The sequence below is a fragment of the Rhipicephalus sanguineus genome, chromosome 11 (genome assembly GCF_013339695.2).
Source record: "Rhipicephalus sanguineus isolate Rsan-2018 chromosome 11, BIME_Rsan_1.4, whole genome shotgun sequence".
In the NCBI taxonomy this organism is placed as follows: Eukaryota; Metazoa; Arthropoda; class Arachnida; order Ixodida; family Ixodidae; genus Rhipicephalus; species Rhipicephalus sanguineus.
Genome location: NC_051186.1, coordinates 34,223,138 through 34,247,442, shown reverse-complemented (window position 1 = coordinate 34,247,442; position 24,305 = coordinate 34,223,138). Strand labels below are relative to the sequence as shown.

General features: G+C 44.2%; 1 protein-coding gene across 15 annotated transcripts in view; it reads left to right on the top strand.

Moving 5' to 3' along the window:
• LOC119374518 (histone-lysine N-methyltransferase, H3 lysine-79 specific) overlaps nucleotides 1-24,305 on the top strand; it is a 79,670-nt gene that overhangs the window by 45,125 nt on the left and 10,240 nt on the right. For 3 of the 15 annotated variants that reach the window (XM_049410863.1, XM_049410865.1, XM_049410862.1), the window contains 5 exons: nucleotides 1,199-1,237; nucleotides 5,395-5,478; nucleotides 8,697-8,759; nucleotides 15,025-15,087; nucleotides 21,834-21,896. In XM_049410863.1, the coding sequence (XP_049266820.1) occupies nucleotides 1,199-1,237; nucleotides 5,395-5,478; nucleotides 8,697-8,759; nucleotides 15,025-15,087; nucleotides 21,834-21,896 (312 nt within the window). The remainder of the gene's footprint in view (nucleotides 1-1,198; nucleotides 1,238-5,394; nucleotides 5,479-8,696; nucleotides 8,760-15,024; nucleotides 15,088-21,833; nucleotides 21,897-24,305) is intronic. The other 12 variants (XM_049410866.1, XM_049410864.1, XM_049410871.1 and 9 more) reach the window with 7 other exon arrangements.

Genomic DNA, 24,305 nt, shown 5'->3' with positions numbered 1-24,305 from the left:
ACGGGACATGACGGCGGCAGCGACGGTAAAACTGCGCCTTGAGTGTCCATATGATTGCTATCGCCATAAATTGAGGAAGGGAACACATGGGCTGCAAACACAAATTAATAGCGTGCACGAAACGCCAAGCGCGTGCGGCAAGCCAGCGAACACGATGATGATCGCGGCAAAAAGACGCACGCTCCTCAAATGGAAGACGTTAACGAAGCATTCGCTCAATTAAGAAATAAACGGGAACTGTCTCGACAGATATTTCGGATATAGTTGCCGGGTGTGTGATCGGCAATGGTTAGAAAATTCTGTGTGACTTCTGTGTCGTGCGCTCAACAGCTTTACTGGTTATCCACTTTCACAGAGTTGAATGTATCCTCAACTTTTCTGCACTTGCTATTGGGTAACCTTATTACGGTTGTGTGCAGACTACTAAACATCAGACTCGTTTCAAAGCTCCTTCCCTTTCTTTTCTTGTGCGACCAGATTATATGAACCACTGCATCTGTCCTCAGATTTGCAGAAACCGTTATTTTACGTTTACGTTAGAAAAACGAGTCCATATGACAATGGCCGAAAGAGGAAATTGTGTACTCCGAACTACACCCTGCGGTCATGTTCTTTGAATTACAGCTTTAGTCTGAATGTAGTGCTTATTACGAGAGAAATTTGCCTTGAATGAACTGATGCTTACGGCTAGAAAGCGAGCAGCGTTGCATAAAATTTATTACCAAACTTTTCAGAGCATTTTTATTCCTATTTTCATTCGCTTGTTCTACGGCATGCGGCATTCGCTATATGTGACATTCGCTTGAACTACGGCATGCGCCGTAGTTCTGGCCCTAACGTCCACGTGACCTAAACTCATGGCTATGCCGCACATTTAGTTACTCATGTAGTGCGTTTACCATCCGCTGCCATTGATAATTGCTTATATCGCATGATAACTTGAACACTTAAATACTCTGGCTATGAAAGAACTATTTTAACAAATCACAGTTGACGAACCAGGAGCAGCACTACTGAGTACTAAGTGCAACCCTTCCTGCAAATTTTAGAATTGGCATGCCTTGGCATTCCTTTCGTGAGATATTGTTTCAGCCTTAGTGCAAAAGTGTCCAAGATTTTGAAGGGAGAATCACAACTGTGAATGCTGTTGCAATGACACTTGCACACTATATTCTTTTTTTATGTCCTGGAAAAAAAGAAGATAGTGAGGATGAAGAAGGCAAGAAAAACAGTGACGGTGAGTATTATTTAGCGTGTTGTGGCTAAAGACGAACAGTGTATGTCCAGGAGAAGAGCTGCACTTATCGACAAGTTCACTGCCAATTTTTAACAGAGATATATGGACAAAAAGGTGCGGCAAAATTGTAATCAGACCATGACGTCAATAAAAAAGTAATTTAGTTCACCTTTCCGCATGCGGTGCAAGGTATAGATCGCGAAGAGAGAAATAAATTGAAGCTTTTACTACAAACTCATTAATGACTGTCCCAGATACAAACAGAAGGCACCCGCGCGGAGCTAAAGGGTGACCGCTGTCTTTTATGTCATTATAGCTACCTTTCATGGTAGGTGACCGCGTCATCCCTCAGCACATTTTCGTCCTGCTGCGCCAAGTGGGATATGTTCTGTTGAAATCTCAGCCATTCGTAAAGCAGTTGGTATTCAGCGTTTCAGTCTATCGCTCCTCTAATCTTTTTTTTCGCCATCTAAACTACACGCCGTGGATAGGTATGCACAGTCGAGCGCGATTTGAAGGTTATCGCGCGAGCGTCGGCCATGAACTACAACAGCGCCACGGACCACAATCCTCTTTGGCGGAGAGGGGGTATCAGGCAAGCTTCACTCACTCTTTTTGATGTTCCATAAAGCTGTGATGCTGAGGAAGGCATATATTAATTAAATTTTTTAGGAGCTTGCTCGTTAAGATTTTTATGCTCGCGCCTTGTCCATCGCGGCGTAGCCGCTGGTTCTGATTGCTCCCGCTAGAGGCGCAGCCGCGCTCTTCGGTGATTTCAAGCACGTTCACAAGATGGAGCGCCGCCGCTCAAGTAAGCAAAAGCCACTATCAGCACCGAGACGCAGCAGCGGCGAGGGCTCGCGCAGCCGAAGCAGCACGATGATGACGCGATATAGTTTGTTCAACATGGCAAGCCGTTAAAACGAAGCAGTGCCAAGCACCACCATTTACCAGATCTTTCCCACCACTTTCGTTATCGGCCGCGGAGATAAGAGCCAACGAAGAATACACTTGATCGCAACGAATGGAAAGCTTAAAATAGAGAGAAAGGGTGTAGAGTTTGTCGTAGTGAATTGTTGTAGCATCGAACAGACAACGAGGGCGAGAAGAATGTATATTCTTGATTATCACTGCTCAGAAACGTTCCGCTAGGCTCCTGGGACGCTAGGCCGGTCGACACTCGCGCGATAACCTTCATATCGCGCTCGACTGTACAGTCTCTCACTTCTTTAACAGTACCGCGCGAGTGTGCACTGGTACGACGGCCAGGAGTGTATAGCCGCGCGAAGGGACCAGATCAGCAAGACTAGAGCATGCGCACCAAGCTCACTTGTAGCGCAAGCTTTGTCTGCTAAGCTCTTTCAACCAGCCTGACACCGCCTCTGACACGAATAATTTGGTGCAAGGTTGTCGGCTTATCGGAAATAGCAAAAGCGTGTGACCTTGGTCTGCGTGTTTTTCTGGCGAAGCTTGTATGGCCGCCCAAATAGGCGTTGTAGGTGCGACCGCAAAAAAACCAGGCGCCCATGGGTGTAGAGAAATGCGGGTGTTCACAAATGACGCCCTCGAAGGTGCGCCACAATTGGATGCGGGACTTGCAGTGTGTGCTTCGCCACGTGTTGTCACGAAAACTTCGTGTCTCGTGAGAAAAAAATCGGTCTTGTTTTTTCATGGAAGGCTCAGTTTATTCACTGCATGGTGCACGAAACATGCAAAGTCGTAGCGTTTCCCTCTTGCGAACGCGTTAACAATCAGGCTAGCCCAGCCGAAGAGGGAAGCGGTTGCTTGTTCGTCGTCTGTTAACCCTCCTCTCGGGGGTTCTCATGAAATCCGCTTGGTGGCACGACAATCTATGGGCGTTGCGAACTTACCGAACGGGAAGGTTTACCGGCTAAAGAATTTCTCTGGACCAGATGACTTCATTACCCGTGAGAACGGCAGACAATGTAGGCTCTTTTTAGAAGGTTATCATGGTCAATCAATCAATCAATCAATCAATCAATCAATCAATCAATCAATCAATCAATCAATCAATCAATCAATCAATCAATCAATCAATCAATCAATCAATCAATCAGTTTATTATCATTATATAAAAGGATGTTACAGGGAGTAAGATATACAGACGAGGGTCCCAAAGTACACGACTGCAACGGGACCCTCGGTGATGATTACAAATAAAACAAGGATAAGCAGCTGTTAAAACCGTAGAAAAAGACAATACACAAAGCAGAATGAAAAACAAAAAGACACGGCAAATTATTCTATATGGAGATGGTACAGAACAGAGCAGTTGATTTACCATAGTTAGTACGAACATTGGGAAGTAAAAAGTTATTGTTAGCCGCAAACCTGGTTGTGTTAGCATTAACTAACATCTTAGGATCAATGAAAGTGACAGAAAGTTGATTTATGATTTGTTAATGCAGAAACATAATTTGATTAAACCAAAATAGGTTGCTAACACTTGAGACGTTATTTCATTGAAGAAGGGGAAAGGTGCTACTGTCGCGAGAACAGTTAAAAATAGCGCGAAGAGCTCAATTTTGTAGATATTGTATGGATGAAAGATGACACTCGTAAGTACTTCCCCATGATGCGATGCCATAAGTGATATGAGAATTAATGAATGCGAAGTAACGAGAAAGGAGTGCTTTATGAGAAAAATATGAGCGAGCTTTGAGCAATGCGCGAATGCGGAATGCTGCCGTTTTTCTAATGTGAGCAATATGGAGAGCGAAGTTAACGTTAGTATCGAGGTGAACGCCAAGAAATGATACTCTGTCGTTGACATTAATCAAATGAGAGTCAACTGTGATCGCTGGTGAGGAGGTTAACTTGCGTTTAGCTGATCTAAAAACCATAAACTTAGGTGATGTGATCAATATAAGCATAAGTACCCTTGGAGGCATTCCAACATTCCGACGTTCAAGCTCATAACAAGCGGATGAAGATGGGGGCAAGAAGACGACACAAGCGCTTTGTGTGCCGTCTTCTTGTCCCCGTCTTCGAGCGCTTCACGGTTTCAAGATGTCAATGTACCAACTAGCCCAGAACCAGCCTCTGATGCACAAGACCGACCTTGGACAAAATTTTGTTGATGTGGCCAATTCGAGTGACTTGACAGTAGATCAACCTAGAACCGCGCTGTTAATAGGATGTTGAGACGTGATGAATGGAGAATATATATATATATATATATATATATATATATATATATATATATATGAATAAAAAGAAGAGACACGTCGAAAAACAGGAATGGTTTTCTTTACGTTTCGGCCGTGGGACCGGCCTTCATCAGAATCATATATATATATATATGATTCTGACGAAGATTATATATATATATATATATATATATATATATATATATATATATATATATATATATATATATATATATATATATATATACATATATATATATATATATATATATATATATATATATATATATATATATATATGCATTGGATATATTACCATCATAGCACGTTGTCGTGATCAGTGGCGTAGCCAGGGGGTGGCACACCGGTCTCGTGCGGCCCCCCCTTCCCCCGGAATACTTTTTCCCCATGAGACACAGAGTAAAACAAGACACTCGACCACACTTATCTGGCCAGACCCCATGTCGGATCAAGGAGGTGCCCCACCCCCCCTCTCCGAAAAAAATTTCTGCCTACGCCACTGGTCATGATAGCACATGGCAGCGCGCATCATAAACAAGGGCGACACAGACCTGCCGCTGAGCGTTCTGATCTGCTACTTAGCGTTGGGGAAGAGAATTCAGCATGAACAATCAGACTATCTAAATGTTTCCTAGCCGTGAAGCACAGACATTTTAAGGGACCGGCTGGCGTGAATGCAGCGGCACGGATACTCCGATGTTTGGTACTCGTTCATATTTGACAGAAATGGCATCACTGCTTTGCCAACGCTCCATCCTTCCCGCACTCCGTTACTACATTACATGCAGTTAATAGTCGGTTAAATATATGTGTAGGGATTTTATCGGTGTAGACGGCGGTGATGTACTCATTTCAGCAAACTATCGATATGAGTAATTATTGTGCGTCCGCACGAAGCTACACTACTCTTTCTTAATTCACCCATTCACCCCGGCCGTTTCTTCACGCATCCTCATTCAATTACAGACCAAAAGAAACACGAATCAAAAAGCGCGGAAGCATCTGAAGCCAAAACCAAGGGCGATACTTCTACCAAAGACAAAAAATCAGGTTTTTTCACTTTTGTACCTGTGTAGAGCACCTCATATCGTCATTCATACGTATCGCCTGAAGGAGTCAACCTGTACGCAGAATTATAAGAATGTCCCAGCCTGTTTTCAAACGGATACTCCCTTCTATTTTGTTCTTACATTATCATACTCATGTCTGTTAGTTATTTAAATGAAAGCGCCAACAATAGCCGAGCACACAGAAAAGGACCACAGAACACGGCGCTGTACTCCTAAATGACCTTTATTCGAGCAAACAAAAAATATAGGCAAATACACCTTGAAACATCTATGCGTAAGAGAAAGAAATACGAAGAAAATGTTTGGAAAAACATAATATTTAAGCTATGTGTCCGTGAAATAAAACTGGTGCGAAAAAAATGGTAATTTAAAGGACGTTGCTAAATGTGTTTTTCCGTCTAATAAAGAACACGTCTGTTAAGTGTGCCATATGAATTCATTTTGGTGCTATTTTATTGCCACTCCCTGACTGCATATTGGAAGAAACTTGCAATTGTTCGCACGATACGCTAGGTGGCAATAGCATGTTCCTTGCAATGATGACAAATGTTATTGCCCTCTCACTTTGAGACATAGTTATGCTTCACTAATGTAGGCCCTACCACTCGAAAACGTTGCGCAGCAGGCAGCGCCCATCTTGCAAGGCTGGTGTTGCTGTATATACCTGATAGTGCACCTCTCACTGCTTTTTTGTCGATTAATTCCTTCCCTGTTTCTTGCGCCGCTGTACAAGTAGTACTGAACTAATTGTGTACGTACCATGCCATATTGACCTCGTACCATGGCGTCATTAAACCACGAGACAGACGGCATATACTACGAATATTTGTGGTCCTTTTCCTAACACTAGATGGTGTTAGCTAGGAATCTGAATTGTCTTTCGCCTACTGGAGCAATTTTCGAATTCGGCTGCGTATTTTTGACCATACCCTGATTGTCTCAGCTTTTGTACATTCTTTTCAAAACATTCGTGCTGAGCGTAAACTAACGAGCTTGAAAAGGTTATCGCGAAGACGTGATGAAACCATTCGTTACAGCCTAGGTGGAGGCACTGAGCTGTATGCAATATTTTAATGGTCTGGACAGTGCGGACAGGAGACAACCTGTGTTAAAGACCACGGCCATTTTGAGACCACCCCCATATTCGTGTTTCAATTTTTATATTGCAGCTTTTTGATCCGGCAACTTTGGAGTTTCAAAATCCCCAATTAAATATGTTGCCTTATTTATCTGCCGATGAACGCCGCTTTCTATCCAATGGTGCTTATTCTCTCATCTTTTCCTTACTGGTTACAAACATTCTAAAGCGCATTTTGGACGATGCAGTAAACATGCCGCTATTTACAACGAGGGCGCACTGTATAGGCAAAATTTTGTAACTGCGTCGAAGTTCGCATAACGGCTAGCTCGCTATTAAAAAAAAAAAAACAAACAAACATGGCTGATCCCGCTGTCATAGGAATCGGTATCACGCGAAAGTGAAACGGGTCTTCACAGAGGTATTTAGGCGTTAGTTGTGCATTGTTTCAGCAAAAACGCGAAGGAATGAAAGTTAGGGCAACAAATTGTATTGTCATGCGAAGAACGGTAAGCAGCTCGAAACTCGCAACGCGCTGCTCGAGCAGAAAGGACGCACGGAGAGAACATACACAGGATGAGCGTGAACTAACAACTGTCACAGCTCGACAGTTAAAGCGCGCTGCTCAAACACAAAGGACGACGCACGAAACGCACGCACAAGTACACACAGGATGAGCGCGAACTAACTGTCACAGTTGTAACTTATTTGTGTGTGAGGAGCGCACTTCTTTCGCAAAGCGGCCGCTACAGTGAGCGAAGTGACCTCCGTGCTCTCTGAAACTTCAACGCAACCTTACGGTGTGAGCACAAGATGTACAATAAACCCCGCATCACGAGATGAGCTCGCGCACACGAGCGACCACACACACTGGCGGAACGCGCGCATCGCAACGCGCGGGGCGACAACCTTTAAAGAACGCCCTTCGAGCCCTTCGCACCATCTCGCTAGTGATAATGAAAACCCGCTGAAGGGCCACCCATCTCTGAGTACCGCATATGGTAAATGGTGCATATAATAGCAAACCGTTATTATGCCAAAGAACGTGCCGTCTGTGGCCGTGTCTGTTCGCGCTGCGTGGAGGGGTCGTAGGTTCGACTCCCGGCGACGGAACTTTTCTTCTAGTTTTTTCTTTGCTATCTCTTTGTGTATATTTTACAACATCATATCCGTGACGGAAATACGTTAGTGGTGCCGTGGTGGACCGCGGCATAAAATACTTTCATGTTTAAAAAAAAAATACTTGATTCCTTTTTGGTAGAAATCGTTCATGCCACGAAAGTGAAACGTGCCTTCGTAGAAGTTGCTGCGAATCATTCGAAATTACGTCAGCAAACCTCCAACATAGTTTCCCCACGAATCTGTTAATCTTCTGTGCCAAATCGTAAAAAAATGACAGCTTTTTTTAAGACGTATCATTATGTCTTGATAAAGTAGATGTCACTGCAATGTCTTATTTGAAAATTGTTGCAGCCATCAATTTATTAGCCACTGCAGCACAACATGTTTCTCCTATGTCATCATGAGTTTAACATATAACCTGGCATTTTGTCTATGGGAGGAGAGGAGGAGGAGGATACAACTTTATTGACGCCATGAGATGGGTCAGGTGAGGGGGAGGGGGATGGGTACAGGGAAAAGGCAGCCGATGGGCCCTCGGGCCGCTTTAGGTGGCTGAAAGTCCTTGCGCTTCGGCGACCCCTATGGCCCAGCACACTATCCGGAGTCGGTCGTCCGGTCGTGAGCTGCGCAAAGCGGCCTCCCATCGCTCCTGTCTCTCAGCCCCCTCAAAGGGGGGATTTGACTTGTTTGGACAATGGCGATACATGTGATTAAAGTCGGCTCGCGGACTCGAAAACTTTAATAAAATGCAGCTCGTAGAAGAGCATAACTACTCTATAATTTACTCAACCTCTGGCTCCAAAGCCAGGATGCCACATGTCTAGCTCCTGCCAAAGCATTACTGTTGACAGTGATTGTGCTGGTCCAGCCCGCTAACTATAAGCGTTGTCGCCAAAAGAATTGTAACTAGAAAGGCTGTTAACGCAGCATCGAACACTGTCGTCGAGAGAAATGTAGACTGTTTAAGAGATATAGAACTTACACACTTGGATTTTTAGATTCTGAAAAGGAGAAGGAAGAAGACGGCAAAAGTAGTGCAAAAGACAAGAAAAAAGACGAGGGTGAGTATTACCGTGGCCTGCTTCTATTAAAAAAAAAGAATGTATCACCATACAAAAAAGGAATCTAAACTTAATAAGGCGTCAGTTTGCGTTTTTTTGACGGCGAGGAAAGACAGAGGGGTAGGTCGGAAAAATTCATTGAGATCAAATCCTTGACATCACTGCACATGGTGCGGGATTTAAACCGCGATGAAATGGACAGCAGAAAGAGGCAGCGTTGCGCCAATTAGCAGCTGTTTCATGACAGTTGCGTATAGAAAAGCAAGACTACTGTGCGCACGAAGCATAGACAAGGAGTGGCATAGAATGAAATGCGTAGCGTAGAACGGCAGGACTTGCAGCCATGATGACATCAAAGACACAAGACATGCCCTTCATGTCATCGTAGACATGTCCTATGGCGATAGCTTCATTCATGTCTAGCTTACGTGACATGTAACCATGCCATCCTCCGCCACTCCTTAGCTGTAATAAGCACATCTGTAAGCCCTTTTTTTTAAATGCGAAGCATTTCTTAGCGAACTTCTGCGACTTTGAGCGTATCTATCTATCTATCTATCTATCTATCTATCTATCTATCTATCTATCTATCTATCTATCTATCTATCTATCTATCTATCTATCTATCTATCTATCTATCTATCTATCTATCTATCTATCTATCTATCTATCTATCTATCTATCTATCTATCTATCTATCTATCTATCTATCTATCTAGCCGCCTACAACTTTGTGCTCTCCTGGTCGCTTGGTTCATCGAATGTGCACCAAAATTGGTATGGCGTAACATGACTGTATGACGAACATAAATGACAAGTCATAAAATGAAAATCATGAAACGCATGTCATGTACAGCATGATTTACATGCTACGCTCATGGTGCGCTGGCGGCCGTTTCGCTAGTTTGATATACACCAAAATTGGTATCTTGCGACGTGACTCTGTGACGAACATAAATAACACGAGTTAACATGAAAATCATGACATGCATGTCATGCACAGCATGACTTACGTGCCACGCTCATGGTGGGCTGGCGGCCGTTTCGCTAGCTTTATATACACCAAAATTGGTATCTTGTGACGTGACTGTGTAACGAACATAAATAACACAAGTTAACATGAAAATCATGACACGCATGTCATGTACAGCATGACTTACGTGCCACGCTCATGGGGCGCTGGCGGCGGTTTCGCTAGCTTGATCTACCACAAAATTGGTATTGCGCGACGTGACTGTGTGACGAACATAAAAACACGACTTAACATGACAATCATGACACGCATGTCATGTACAGCATGACTTCCGTGCCACGCTCATGGAGCGCTGGCGGCCGTTTCGCTAGCTTGACCTACCCCGAAATTGGTATTGCGTGACGTGACTGTGTAACGAACATAAAAACACTAGTTAACATGAAAATCATGACACGCATGTCACGTACAGCATGACTTACGTTCCACGCTCATGGGGCGCTGGCGGACATTTCGCTAGCTTGATATACCCCGAAATTGGTATTGCGCGACCTGACTATGTGACGAACATAATAACACGAGTTAACATGAAAATAATGACACGCATGTCATGTACAGCATGACTTACGTGCCACAATCATGGCGCGCTGGCGGCCGTTTCGCTAGCTTGATCTACCCGGGAATTGGTTTTGCGCGACGTGACTGTGTGACGAACATAAAAACACGAGTTAACATGAAAATCATGACACGCATGTCATGTATAGCATGACTTACGTGCCACGCTCATGGGGTGCTGGCGGCCGTTTCGCTAGCTTGATATACACCAAAATTGGTATCTTGCGACGTGACCGTGTGAGGAACATAAATAACACGAGTTAGCATGAAAGTCATGACACGTATGTCATGTACAGCACGACTTGCGTGCCACGCTCATGGGGCGCTAGCGGCCGTTTCTCTAGCTTGGTCGACCCCGAAGTTGGTATTGCGCGAAGTTACTGTGTGACGAACATAAAAACGCGAGTTAACATGAAAATCATGACACGCATGTCATGTATAGCATGACTTACGTGCCACGCTCATGGGGTGCTGGCGGCCGTTTCGCTAGCTTGATATACACCAAAATTGGTATCTTGCGACGTGACCGTGTGAGGAACATAAATAACACGAGTTAGCATGAAAGTCATGACACGTATGTCATGTACAGCACGACTTGCGTGCCACGCTCATGGGGCGCTAGCGGCCGTTTCTCTAGCTTGATCGACCCCGAAGTTGGTATTGCGCGAAGTTACTGTGTGACGAACATAAATAATAGGAGTTAACATGAAAACCATGACACGCATTTTTCTCAATGACATACAAGACGATGTATGCAGCTCTTTGCTGGCTGCTTCGCATTGCATCGATTCCCACAATGCGTGGGATCTGCCGGCTTTTTTGCATATCGGACTGTCGGTAAGCATCTTAAGGCGGAACCTCGTCAAAATTGCACAAGAAATAGCGGCTCTTACACAAAGTATATCTGGTATATAACATATTGTATTAGGACAACATATTTCTATTCGTGTTTAAACTTCTATATCGCGCCTTTTTTGGTCCGCGAAAGTTCGAGTTGGAAAATCCCAAATTAAATATTCTGCCTCACTTTTGTCTGCCGATGAACCGCGCTTTCTATCCACTGGTGTTTATTCTTTCGTCCGTTAATTACTGTTTACAAACATTCTAAAGCGCATACTGGACGCCGCAGTAAACATGCCGCTATTTACAATGAGTGCGCACTCTATGGTAACACTTCCGTGACTGCATCGAAGTTCGCATAACGGCTAGCTCGCTATTAAAAAAAATGAACGCCAGGCCTGCACGGAAAGCGCAGCACAGTCACAGCGAAAGCTGGAAGAGCGGCATTTCTAGAGCCCGTTATAAACTCTCATGTGGCTACTAATACAAGTACACTAGCAACGTACCCACTTCGCCACAAATCATAATTTCTGTGAGGTTGTGGAGCACCCACCACGACATTATTCGTCATTCTGCGGAGAAGCGATGTACCATCTGTAAGGCATTATGTGCACTTTGTAGATGCAACGTTTGATGACGATGAAGAATTATAGCTGAACCCTTTGTAATGGGTTGAAAGCTTACTAGTTACGTAATTCGCATTGTGTGACGCCCGGTCGTTACTTAACTCTCCCACCACGCTTTATAACCTACGTTTACGTGATAAAGAGAGAGGAGAGGGAATTAACTTTATTGAGACCTTGAGGAAATGGATCATGGAAGCCTTATGGGCTTCCTTGGCAACCAATAGAAGTGCACTTGCTAGAAACCCACTACGCTATAAATCATCTTAATTTTTGTGAAGTAGGCAAGCAGCCACTATGCAATTTTTCGTCATTTTGCGGAGAACCGTGGTACTCGCTAAACGCCTGTAAGGCATTATGTGCACCATGCTGAGTACAGTAAAGTACAGTAGATCCTAGAAAATTAACTGTACAAAACAGCGCTTAAAGACGGGACGAAGAAAGGACACAAACCACGGCGGTGACTAACAACCAAATGTGTTTTATTCTTCCAGTCCGCATGTGTATACTCCGGTTGTATCTGTTTTTCTCCGCTTTTCTGTTTTCTTGAGATTGTGGCGGAGTATATACATGCGGACTGGGAGAATAAAACACATTTGGTTGTCAGTAAGCGCCGTGGTTTGTGTCCTTTCTTCGTCCCGTCTTTTAGCGCTGTTTTGTACAGTTAATCATGAACCAACCAGCCCAAATGCGTACCTTATTGCAGATCCTAGAAACTCTGGCACATACCTACGCTGGGGGATTGCCCAAGAACTGGGTAGTTTTACAGCGAAAGCTGTTATGAGATCATTTCACCGGCCGTTTTTGGTGCCGTAGTTGTCCGCCGCCGCCGCCGCCGCCACCGCCGCTGCCGCCGCCGCCGCCGGTGTCCGTAACCAGTATCGCTCGAAATAAGAAAAAAAACGAAATAAGAAAAAATTCCAGGATGGAACGAGGTTCGAACCTGGGCCCTCTGCGTGGGAGCCCAGTATTCAACCTCTGAGCCATGCTGGTGCTTGAAACTGCTTTGCAAAAAGGTGCTATACAGCCTTCATGCCGGTAAGGAACCACATTAGCATATGCAATATGGCGTGGTAGAAGAGTAAAATAAGCACCAAGCGTCGCACAACGCGATTTCTGTAACCAGGCGTCAAACAATGCGAATTGCGCAACGAGTAGGTTTTTGAATGCTTCTAACCCATTACAAAGAGCTCTGCCATAATTCTTCATCGTCATCAGGCACAGCATCAACAAAGTGCGCATAATGCCTTACATGCGTTTAGCAGGTACCACGGCTCTCTGTAGAATGACGAAAAATGGCACAGTGCCTGGTGCCCTACTTCTAAAAAATTACAATGATTTATAGCGTAGTGGGTTCCTCGCAAGTGCACTTGTATTGGTTGCCAAGGAAGCCCATAAGCGCATGATCCATTTCCTCGGGGTCTCAGTAAAATTGCAATGATTTATAGCGTAGTGGGTTCTTCGCAAGTGCACTTGTATTGGTTGCCAAGGAAGCCCATAAGCGCATGATCCATTTCCTCGGGGTCTCAGTAAAGTTCTTCCCCCCCCGTCTCTCTCCCACGTCAACGTATGTTATACAGCATGACGGGCGAGGGAAATAGCGACCGGGCGTCACCGAATGCAAATTACATAACTGGTGGGCCGTTTAAACCTTCCAACGCATTACACAGGGCTGAGCCATAATTCTTCATCGTCGTCAGTCGTCGCGTCAACAAAGTGCACATAATGCCTTACAGACCTGTAGCTGGTGCCTCGCTTCTCCGCCGGATGACGAATAATGGCTTAGTAGGTGCTTCCCATCTACACGAAAATTGTGATTTATGGCGTAGTGGGTACCGTTCTAGTGTACTTGTATTGTAGCCCCAAGAGAGCTTACAACGGGCACTAGAAACGCCGCTCTTCCAGCTTTCGCTGTGACTGTGCTGCGGTATCAGCGCAGGCCTGGCGTTTTTTTTTAAATATAATTCTTTAATTAAAGCCTAAATTTTTCCCATTTAAGGCGAAATAAGTAAAAATGAAACAAATATATTAAGAATAGAATAATAGAATATAATATGAGCAATGAAGCGGAGAATTTGAACAATGCTGGGGCTGATGACGATGAAGAATTATGGCAGAGCCCTTTGTAATGGGTTGGAAGCATTCAACAACCCACTTGTTGGCATTTCGCATTCTGTGACGCGTGGTTATAGAATTAGCGTTGTGTGACGCCTGGTTGTTATTTTACTCTTCTACCACGCTACATTACATATGTTAAAGTGGTTCCTTCCCGACATGAAGCCTGTATAGAGTCTCTTTGCAAAGCAGTTTAAAGCACCGGCATGGCTCTGAGGTAGAATACTGGGCTCCCACGCAGAGGGCTCAAGTTCGAAGCTCGTTCCATCCCGGATATTTTTCTTTATTTAGTGTTTTTTCTTATTTTGCGCGATAGTGGTTACGGACACCGGTGGCGGCGGCGGCGGCGGACAACTACGGCTCAAAAACGGCCCATGTTCGGATCTCATAAGAGCTTTCGCTGTAAAAACATGGTTGATCCCTCTGTCATAGGAATTGGTATAACACGAAAGTGAAACGGGTCATCACAGAGGTATTTAGGCGTTTGTTGCGCATTGTCTCAGCACAAATGCGAAGGAATGAAAGTTAGGGCAACAAATTGTATTGTCATGCGAAGAACGGCAAACAGCTAGAAACTCGCAACGCGCTGCTCGAGCAGAAAGAACGCACAGAAAGAACATATACAGGATGAGCGTGAACTAACAACTGTCACAGCTCCACAGTGAAAGCGCGCTGCTCAAACACAAAGGAGGACGCAGGAAACGCACGCAGAAGTACACACAGGATGAGCGCGAGCTAACTGTCACAGTTGCAACTTATTTGTGTGTGAGCAGCGCGTTCCTTTCGCAAAAGCGGCCGCTGCTCAGAAATATATAACCTGGCATTTTGTCTATGGGACGAGACCTTGTATACAATGCAGCTGGTAGAAGAACAGCATAACTACTCTGTAATTTACACAACCTCTTGCTCCAAAGCCCGGAAACCACATGTCTAGCTCCTGCCAAGGTATTCCCGTTGCTAGTGATTGCGCTGGTCCAGCCGGCTAAACGTTATCGCGAAAAGAATTGTAACTAGAAGGGCTGATAATGCAGCATTGAACGCTGTCGTCGAGAGGAATGCAGATTGTTTAAGAGTTGTAAAGCTTACGCACTTGGCTTTTTAGATTCTGAAAAGGAGAAGGAAGAAGTCGGCAAAAGTAGTGCGAAAGACAAGAAAAAAGACGAGGGTGAGTATTACTGTGGCCTGCTTCTATTAAAAAGAAACAATGTATCACCATAAAAAAAAGAATCTAAACTCACTAAGGCGTCAATTTGCGTTTTTTGACGGCGAGGAGGGACAAAGGGGCAGGGCGGAAAAGTTCATTGAGATAAAATCCTGGACATCACTGCACATGGTGCGAGATATAAACCGCGATGAAATGGACAGCAGAAAGAGACAGTGATGCGCCAATTAGCAGCTGTTTCATGACAGTTGCGTAGAGAAAAACAAGACTACTATGCGCACGAACCATAGACAAGGAGCGGCGTAGAATGACATGCGTGGCGTAGAAAGACCAGACATGCAGCCATGATGACATAAAAGACATGCCCTTCATGTCATCATAGACATACCCTATGGCGATAACTTCATTCACGTCTAGCCTTCGTGACATGTAACCATGCCATCCTCCGCCACTACTTAGCTGTAATAAGCACATTTATAAGCCTCCTTTTTGCATATCGATATCGGACTGTCGTTAAACATCTTGTAGTCGAGGCATACCTACGCGCAGATTGCAGCACAACAATCCGTCAAAGTTGGCAAAATTTCTGCAACAGCTGGCTTGAGTTGGACTACTTGCTTGAGTGAAGCTTTAGCCTCTGCTTCGGCTTATGTTGAATTGTCTCTAAATTTGTTTGCCAACGACCCACAGACAACAATAACTAAACAAATAATACACGGCTATTTTTGTGCCAGGACACATCGTACTCACATAGAAAATAACCGAAACTTTTAAGGTCGAAGACTTGAGTGCCCCATCAGACGCCGGCCTTAAAAAAACGCGGCGTGCGGTACAATAACTCAACTGAACTTAGCAAAGCTCACGTCTCGAGCTGGAGTCAAACCCGGGTATTTCGCGTGACAGTCAAGTATTCTGCCACCGAGCCACGAGAGCATTTGAAAACGTTTGGAAAACGACCCTGTACGGTCGCCATGTAGGGCATGGATTCACATTAGCAGATTGCGTGGCAGAAGCGTAAAATCGCGCCAGCCGTCGCGCTATGCGAATTGCGTAACTAGCGGGTGGTGAAAAGCTCCGCATCAATTACAAAGTGACGGGCAACATTTCATCATCATATTCATCAGCCACAACATCGACAAGGATGCTGGCCTCGAAAACACGGCGTGAAGTACAAAATGAACGCTCACGCTCCGATAACAATAATGATGATCAGGGCTTGCGCCTGAGTCGTTTTAGGCGAGTGCGTAAAGTACCACGTTAGATTTTTTTTTTCGAAGATGAGCCGGAGTAGCCAAACCTCGTTCTAAAATACGGCTCTAAAAGCGCACACTAAGCTACGGTGTAGGTGCGTTTTTCAAATTTAATGATAGTCTGAAAAGTTGGCATAACGGCTAGCACGTTTATTGAAGAAGGTATAACAGAACAGGTTTATCCGGATGACATACTCTCGCAATAACGCGAAAATGAATGGCTGTGAAAATGGGTGTTGTGTGAGTGTGCCCAGTTAGCATCTCAGCAATACGCATAGGAATTACTGAATCTGATGGCTCTGTAGAAAACAATGTCAGCGGAGCGTTAAGACCGCTATTCTCAAAACTTTGCTTCTAATTAAAAAAAAAAAACATGGCTGATCCCTCCGTCATGGGAATCGGTATAACACGAAAGTGAAACGTATCTACACAGAAGTAGTGCTTATTCTATAATGATATATCAGAGCTTGTACAATGTCTATTCATGTTTGGCCGCTATAGCACCGATTAGTGTGGATGCATCCATGTTGACGCCTAGTTCATAGACGTTTTTAGCTTCAGCCGCAAACGCGTGCGTCCCGCTGGCCTTTGTCTCGCTCTACCAAGGCACGACATTCGCCCGTCGAAATCATGTGCTTTCTGCAACACGTATTGCAGCAGTTTTAGCAGTTTTATTAGTCAGTGCTCTCGCAATCGAGGTAGTCGGCAGCGGAGAAATTCCGTTGGTGCATGTGGAAGCTGTACTACTCCGATGAGCCGGCGCATGCTCACACGAAGCGAAAGGCAAAGAACGTAACTGCGTCTAGGGTGCCTCGGCGACGCCAGCCCGGCCAGTCTCCCTCGCTGGTATCGAGACGCTTTAACCATGACCTCCGATATCGCACGCAATCTCGGAGTAAGCGCTAGTAAATGTCGATCGTGACGCATTACTTCTTTTCACCTCTCACAGACGGCGGCACCACCCCCACTCCGTTCCGCTCCGCCTATCTCCACCGCCAACAGAGAGCCCCTTGCGAGAGAGAATGTGTGAAAGATATAAGGCGCGTTTGTGAGGTGTCCAGCATCTGTCAAGCTATCTTAGTTGGTTTAGGCCCGTATTCTGAAACGCTCCTTACCTCAGTGAGGGAGCCTTAACTGCTTGAGGACGCCTTATCACGTATTCTGGAACGCTCCTTACTAAGGTTCCCTCACTGAGGCCCTCCTTGGTGCTCCCTCAAGTTAAGGTAGCTCTAGGGCTACCTTAAGGCCTCCTTACCTTGTTACTTGTACTGAAAGGGCGCTTCTCTGCAGTACTTTGTCAGTGACAGTGTGTCCGATTTCTTATTTTCGATCGATGCCTTGCTCTTCTGCACAAGCTCGCTCTAATTGTATCCTCGTCGTTGTTGGAAAATTGCTTGCCAGGCATGTTTTTCAGCGTGCGGCCGAACGGCTGTCAACATTTTTCGTTAAGATTGAGCAGCTCGAAGAGAACAAGGCATTTTACAGGAACAGAGAAAAAAGAACAGACTCAAGGAATGCGAAACGGTAGCCCCCCCCCCCCCCCCACATCGCCCACCGTTCGTGCTGCCGTCTTCCAGGAATGACAGTTCTTGTTTGGATTAGGCTAACAATGGCATTCTTCACATGCCATGCCGGCTGGTTCCACAATGAGGCAGGTGCGGTCTTCCGGGTAAGAGAAAATGACATTGTAGCAAACACAGGGGCGAAGCCGCACGCGCTACAATGTATGCCCAGGAAACTTTCCTTTTCTGCAAATCATCTCAGCCATTGAGATTAGTAATCCGTCGTGACACAGGCCAGTGACCTGTGCCTGAAAGCTGGCGCCTACTCTGTGGCAGCACGACTATTTTAACGCGATTTTAGAAGTAAGCCCGAACAATAACCCTTTTGACAATCTTAGCTTGTACGTGCCTGGTTCATATGTCCAGTAAACATGATCACGGGTGACATCGAGCTTAAGGTCAAGGAACCCGACAGAATCCTAGAATGGCATATCACGTCTTATGACGGGCGATATACATTCTTCAAATATTCCGACCATTTGTGACAACTCAGAATGCAACTCCGAGGGATCACACTGTAATAGGACTACTAATAAATCGTGCACATATATCTGTATACTTTCAGGACTTGGGTTCCTGGGAACCGCTGCTGTAAGATTTTCTCGTTTAGCAAAAAAAAAAAGAAAGGTAGATCCACGAAGGCGCGATCGATGCACGACCCGATAGACGCGCCCTTGTTTTGAATGTAAACATAATAATTTACTTGGACATAAGTACATTCGAGTCAAATTTGCACCAAAGTGAGGAGATTTCACAAGTTTAAGTTATGAAAATCAATCTCACCCACATCTTCAACTCTTCTTTATTACTCGCTCCCACATAACAGGCCGTTGAAATGCATCAATGAACGTAATGAGCTCCAAGGTTGCTCGATCATACTGTTTTTGTCTGCTGCAACAGGCGAAATTTAAGTAAACGGGAAAGGCTGTGCACCCATATCACGAAAAAGCAGTGTTCACGTTATTATTCATCCTTATGCACAAAAAATATTCCTTTATTCTTGCTTGAAAACGGACGTTTAGTCAGCAGTTCACACGTAAAGCAGTGTACACGTTTCGTTATGACTACAAAATATTCCGTATTCTTGCTTGAAAACGGACGTTTAGTCAGTAGTTCACACGTAAAGCAGTGTACACGTTTCGTTATGACTACAAAATATCCCTTATTCTTGCTTGAAAACGGACGTTTAGTCAGTAGTTCACACGTAAAGCAGTGTACACGTTTCGTTATGACTACAAAATATTCCTTATTCTTGCTTGAAAACGGACGTTTAGTCAGTAGTTCATACGTAAAGCAGTGTACACGTTTCGTTATGACTACAAAATATTCCTTATTCTTGCTTGAAAACGGACGTTTAGTCAGTAGTTCACACGTAAAGCAGTGTACACGTTTCGTTATGACTACAAACTATTCCTTATTCTTGCTTGAAAACGGACGTTTAGTCAGTAGTTCACACGTAAAGCAGTGTACACGTTTCGTTATGACTACAAAATATTCCTTATTCTTGCTTGAAAACGGACGTTTAGTCAGTAGTTCACACGTAAAGCAGTGTACACTTTTCGTTATGACTACAAAATATTCCTTATTCTTGCTTGAAAACGGACGTTTAGTCAGTAGTTCACACGTAAAGCAGTGTACACGTTTCGTTATGACTACAAAATATTCCTTATTCTTGCTTGAAAACGGACGTTTAGTCAGTAGTTCACACGTAAAGCAGTGTACACGTTTCGTTATGACTACAAAATATTCCTTATTCTTGCTTGAAAACGGACGTTTAGTCAGTAGTTCACACGTAAAGCAGTGTACACGTTTCGTTATGACTACAAAATATTCCTTATTCTTGCTTGAAAACGGACGTTTAGTCAGTAGTGCACACGTAAAGCAGTGTACACGTTTCGTTATGACTACAAAATATTCCTTATTCTTGCTTGAAAACGGACGTTTAGTCAGTAGTTCACACGTAAAGCAGTGTACACGTTTCGTTATGACTACAAAATATTCCTTATTCTTGCTTGAAAACGGACGTTTAGTCAGTAGTGCACACGTAAAGCAGTGTACACGTTTCGTTATGACTACAAAATATTCCTTATTCTTGCTTGAAAACGGACGTTGAGTCAGTAGTGCACACGTAAAGCAGTGTACACGTTTCGTTATGACTACAAAATATTCCTTATTCTTGCTTGAAAACGGACGTTTAGTCAGTAGTTCACACGTAAAGCAGTGTACACGTTTCGTTATGACTACAAAATATTCCTTATTCTTGCTTGAAAACGGACGTTTAGTCAGTAGTTCACACGTAAAGCAGTGTACACGTTTCGTTATGACTACAAAATATTCCTTATTCTTGCTTGAAAACGGACGTTGAGTCAGTAGTGCACACGTAAAGCAGTGTACACGTTTCGTTATGACTACAAAATATTCCTTATTCTTGCTTGAAAACGGACGTTTAGTCAGTAGTTCACACGTAAAGCAGTGTACACGTTTCGTTATGACTACAAAATATTCCTTATTCTTGCTTGAAAACGGACGTTTAGTCAGTAGTTCACACGTAAAGCAGTGTACACGTTTCGTTATGACTACAAAATATTCCTTATTCTTGCTTGAAAACGGACGTTTAGTCAGTAGTGCACACGTAAAGCAGTGTACACGTTTCGTTATGACTACAAAATATTCTTTATTCTTGCTTGAAAACGGACGTTTAGTCAGTAGTTCACACGTAAAGCAGTGTACACGTTTCGTTATGACTACAAAATATTCCTTATTCTTGCTTGAAAACGGACGTTTAGTCAGTAGTTCAGACGTAAAGCAGTGTACACGTTTCGTTATGACTACAAAATATTCCTTATTCTTGCTTGAAAACGGACGTTTAGTCAGTAGTGCACACGTAAAGCAGTGTACACGTTTCGTTATGACTACAAAATATTCCTTATTCTTGCTTGAAAACGGACGTTTAGTCCGTATTTCACACGTACTCTCGATCCCAGACTTGTGAAACACGCGCCTTACCTTACTGAGGCGGCCCTTAGGAAAGGAAGGTTGAAGGAAGCTTTCAGAATACGCTGGCTCCCTCAAGGAGCTCCTTAAGATAAGGAGGCATGAAGGGCTCCTCACGTAAGGTAAGGAAATGGTCTGAGGTAAGGAGCGTTTCAGAATACGGGCCTTAGTGTCGGGTGCTTACCGTCGCGGCCGCAGCGTCGTGGGTTCGATTCCCAGCGGCGGATCTTTTTCCCGGTTTTTTTCTTTCTTACCCGTTGGCGTCCATTTTATGAACGTCATATCCGTTAACGGAAGTACTTGGTGGACCCCGGCATAAAACACTTTCGTGTTAAAAAATAGGAAAATGTTTTTTGGAAGTACTTTAACAGATGCAGTACAGTGTGTTCTGCCTTCCTTTCATTTCACGTCACCGTTGCTATAAACGAGTACGCTGAAATTTATTAATACTGTGCACGAAATCAACAGATATGACTGCTCTATCTCAAGATGTATATAACTAAGAACTTACTCGCTTCATTGCATTTTCATATTTGAAGAAAAACAGGTAACCTTTTAATTTTACTCTCAAACTATTATAACCAGGAATTAAACAATTCCTGGTTATACCCACATACCCGTCTTGATCGGATGGCATGAAAAATGAAAAGAATTACCAAACACAGATTTACGAAACAACAATTTCAGCGACATGCAATAGGCGGAACTGAAAAAAGAATACTGTACAATTCCAGCTTAGGTTGCAAATTAAGGAACGCACATGCTGACCTCCTGCCACAGCAATCATTTTGGGAGCAATTTCTCTGGTCTAGCAGCATAATTGTAAAACCGAGATAGTGAGAGAATTGTAGTTGAAAATGCTGTTAAAGTAGCATTAGGCAGCGTCATCGAGTGTTAAGTAGAATGCTTAAGAGTCGTTCAATTTATGCACTTGGATTTTCAGGATCTGAAAAAGAGAAGAAAGAAGAAGGAGAAAATGATAAAGATTCCAAGAAAAAGAAGAGCGGTGAGTATTACTGTCGCTTGCTGCAATTAAAAAGAAAGATTCTACGACAACAAACAAACAAACAAAAAATAGCTCACTGAGAAGTTCATTTCCGATATTCGATGGCGACGCTGGACGTAGTAATGGGGCGAAATAAACTTAATGAAATCAACTCTTTCATCTCACTGCCGGTGGTGAGAGATTGAAATCGCGAAGAGAGCGGCAGAAGCGTGACAGTCAGTGAAGCGCCATTTACTGTTTCATGACGGTTGCGTATCTTTCATTGCTGTCAACGTTCTCTTTTCCTAGACACAAGTTCACAAGTTTACCGGTATGATCTTTGCGCTCTTCACCGTCACAGCAGCGTGACACAAAATATGTTGAGGCTGCAATACAGAACGTGATATAGGCGGAAATAATTTTTTATGCTCTGTTTTGAAGCCTGAACACATATTTTGCACGTTGTTGTGTAGGTTGAAAATGCCCAAGGAGAACCGGCATAGCCTGAATTATTTATAGGGTGAACTTAGGCCCAGCAAAAAGGAATTGTCACAATACAATGATACTGGCGAGTACGGTCATCGGACGTCGACAACCGGATCCATGTGTGAAACGCGTGGGAATTTATTCACATGGCATCATACATTCCGGCTATATCGCTGGTATTGGCATGAGTTCGAGAATGGCTAAACTATCGACGTCGTGCACCCAATCTTATCAGACATTCGAAAGCGCTCGTGAACGTTCCCACACATTCTGGCGTGGCCTGCGCCAAGCGATAGTACTTGTGTTTTAGCCAGTGGCACACGCTCACAACGACATGCGAAACAGATACGCATTGCAAAGCGCAAAACGCACAGGGCCCCTAGTGCATTCACCTAAGACGACTCGAAGGCAAAAGTCATCCTGTTTTTCTTCTCAGTCGAGGCACTGACGCCGCCCTGCCACCCCCCGAAAGTCTTGTGCACCTAGCGTAATTTTGCACTGCTTCCAGGATCGGAGGCACCTCACTTGGATTTGCACTGCCTCCGTGATCGGCCCAACTTTGACCCAAATGTAAAAATTTCGACAGAAGTCTGTCTGGCTGGGTGGAAGAATTAAGAAGTTGAAATACCTCCAGCCACAAATTCTTGGAGGAAACCCGACGTTTCGAGACCGGCTTGGTCTCTTCTTCAGGGGTGACTGTGCTGATCAGGGAGGCTTCGTCGCAAGCTGCGACGAAGCCTCCCTGATCAGCACAGTCACCCCTGAAGAAGAGACCAAGCCGGTCTCGAAACGTCGGGTTTCCTCCAAGAATTTGTGGCTGGAGGTATTTCAACTTCTTAACTTTGACCCAGCTACGACATCATGTGATCACGGCATCATGTGACGCTACGCCACGTGATGTCAAACCAAAATATGTGACAACATGATGACGTCACAAAATTTTGTTATCTGTGGCGTCTTGATGACGTAATGACGTGATGATTTTTTGCATGACTCGTGCTGTGGCCGACGCCGTGGTACACTGACGCCGACGGTCAACTTTCGCGTTTGATGAGGCAGCTAAGGCGTTCGCCTTAAAAAGAAGAGTGTAAATGTAAAAAGCAGCCAAGGTGTAGCGTAGAACGACAAGACATACAGATATGATGAAACGAAAGAAATATATTTCATGTCATCATAATTATCCGTCAATACCTATAAGATTTATACATATCTGCGTATACATATAGTATACATCCATCTATCTACATCTGACTGTATAGACAGATGTCCGTACAATGTGTTTCAAGAAATGTGTCCTAAAATCCTCAAAAATAAAAAAGAAAGATATTTTCACGCTGCCTTCCTAATTACTTTTTCTCTGGCGGCAGGCATCTCAAGATAAGTAGAGGCATAAATTACGACGTATATTAAAGAAATTAAGTAAATTAACTTTGCAATGTGCGGAGACAGGCGGTCAGGTCCAATGGGAAAATCGCAGCCATTCCTGCGAAGAGACAGCTCAGTAGCGTTTGCTGTCGGGCTAGTTGGTACATGACTGAAGTCGAATTGATGGCGCAAATGCTCGAACAGGGTGCACTTGGCCGCGTCCTGTGTTCTTCGTCCAATTCCGAGCATTTGCGCCATGAATTCAACTTCATCCTGCGAAGAGCCTGTTGTCGCTTTAAGATTTCGTAAATGCAGCCACTGGCAAGTATTAGTTAATAATGAAACCTGATCAATTTCGCCGGCATTGCCGAAACCGAAAGTCGGAAAAGCAGTACTGGCACACTTTTCCGAGACGTGCCGAATGAGCGAACACCGTTGTACCAGTCATTGATTGACTTCGATTCGTGCTTGTACGTGTTTCGTCTGCGATTAGAGCACATTGGCACACGTAGGATAGCAAATGCAGAAATAACACCACTGCAAGCGCCGTCGTGAACAGTCAAGTCATTCCGGTTGTCT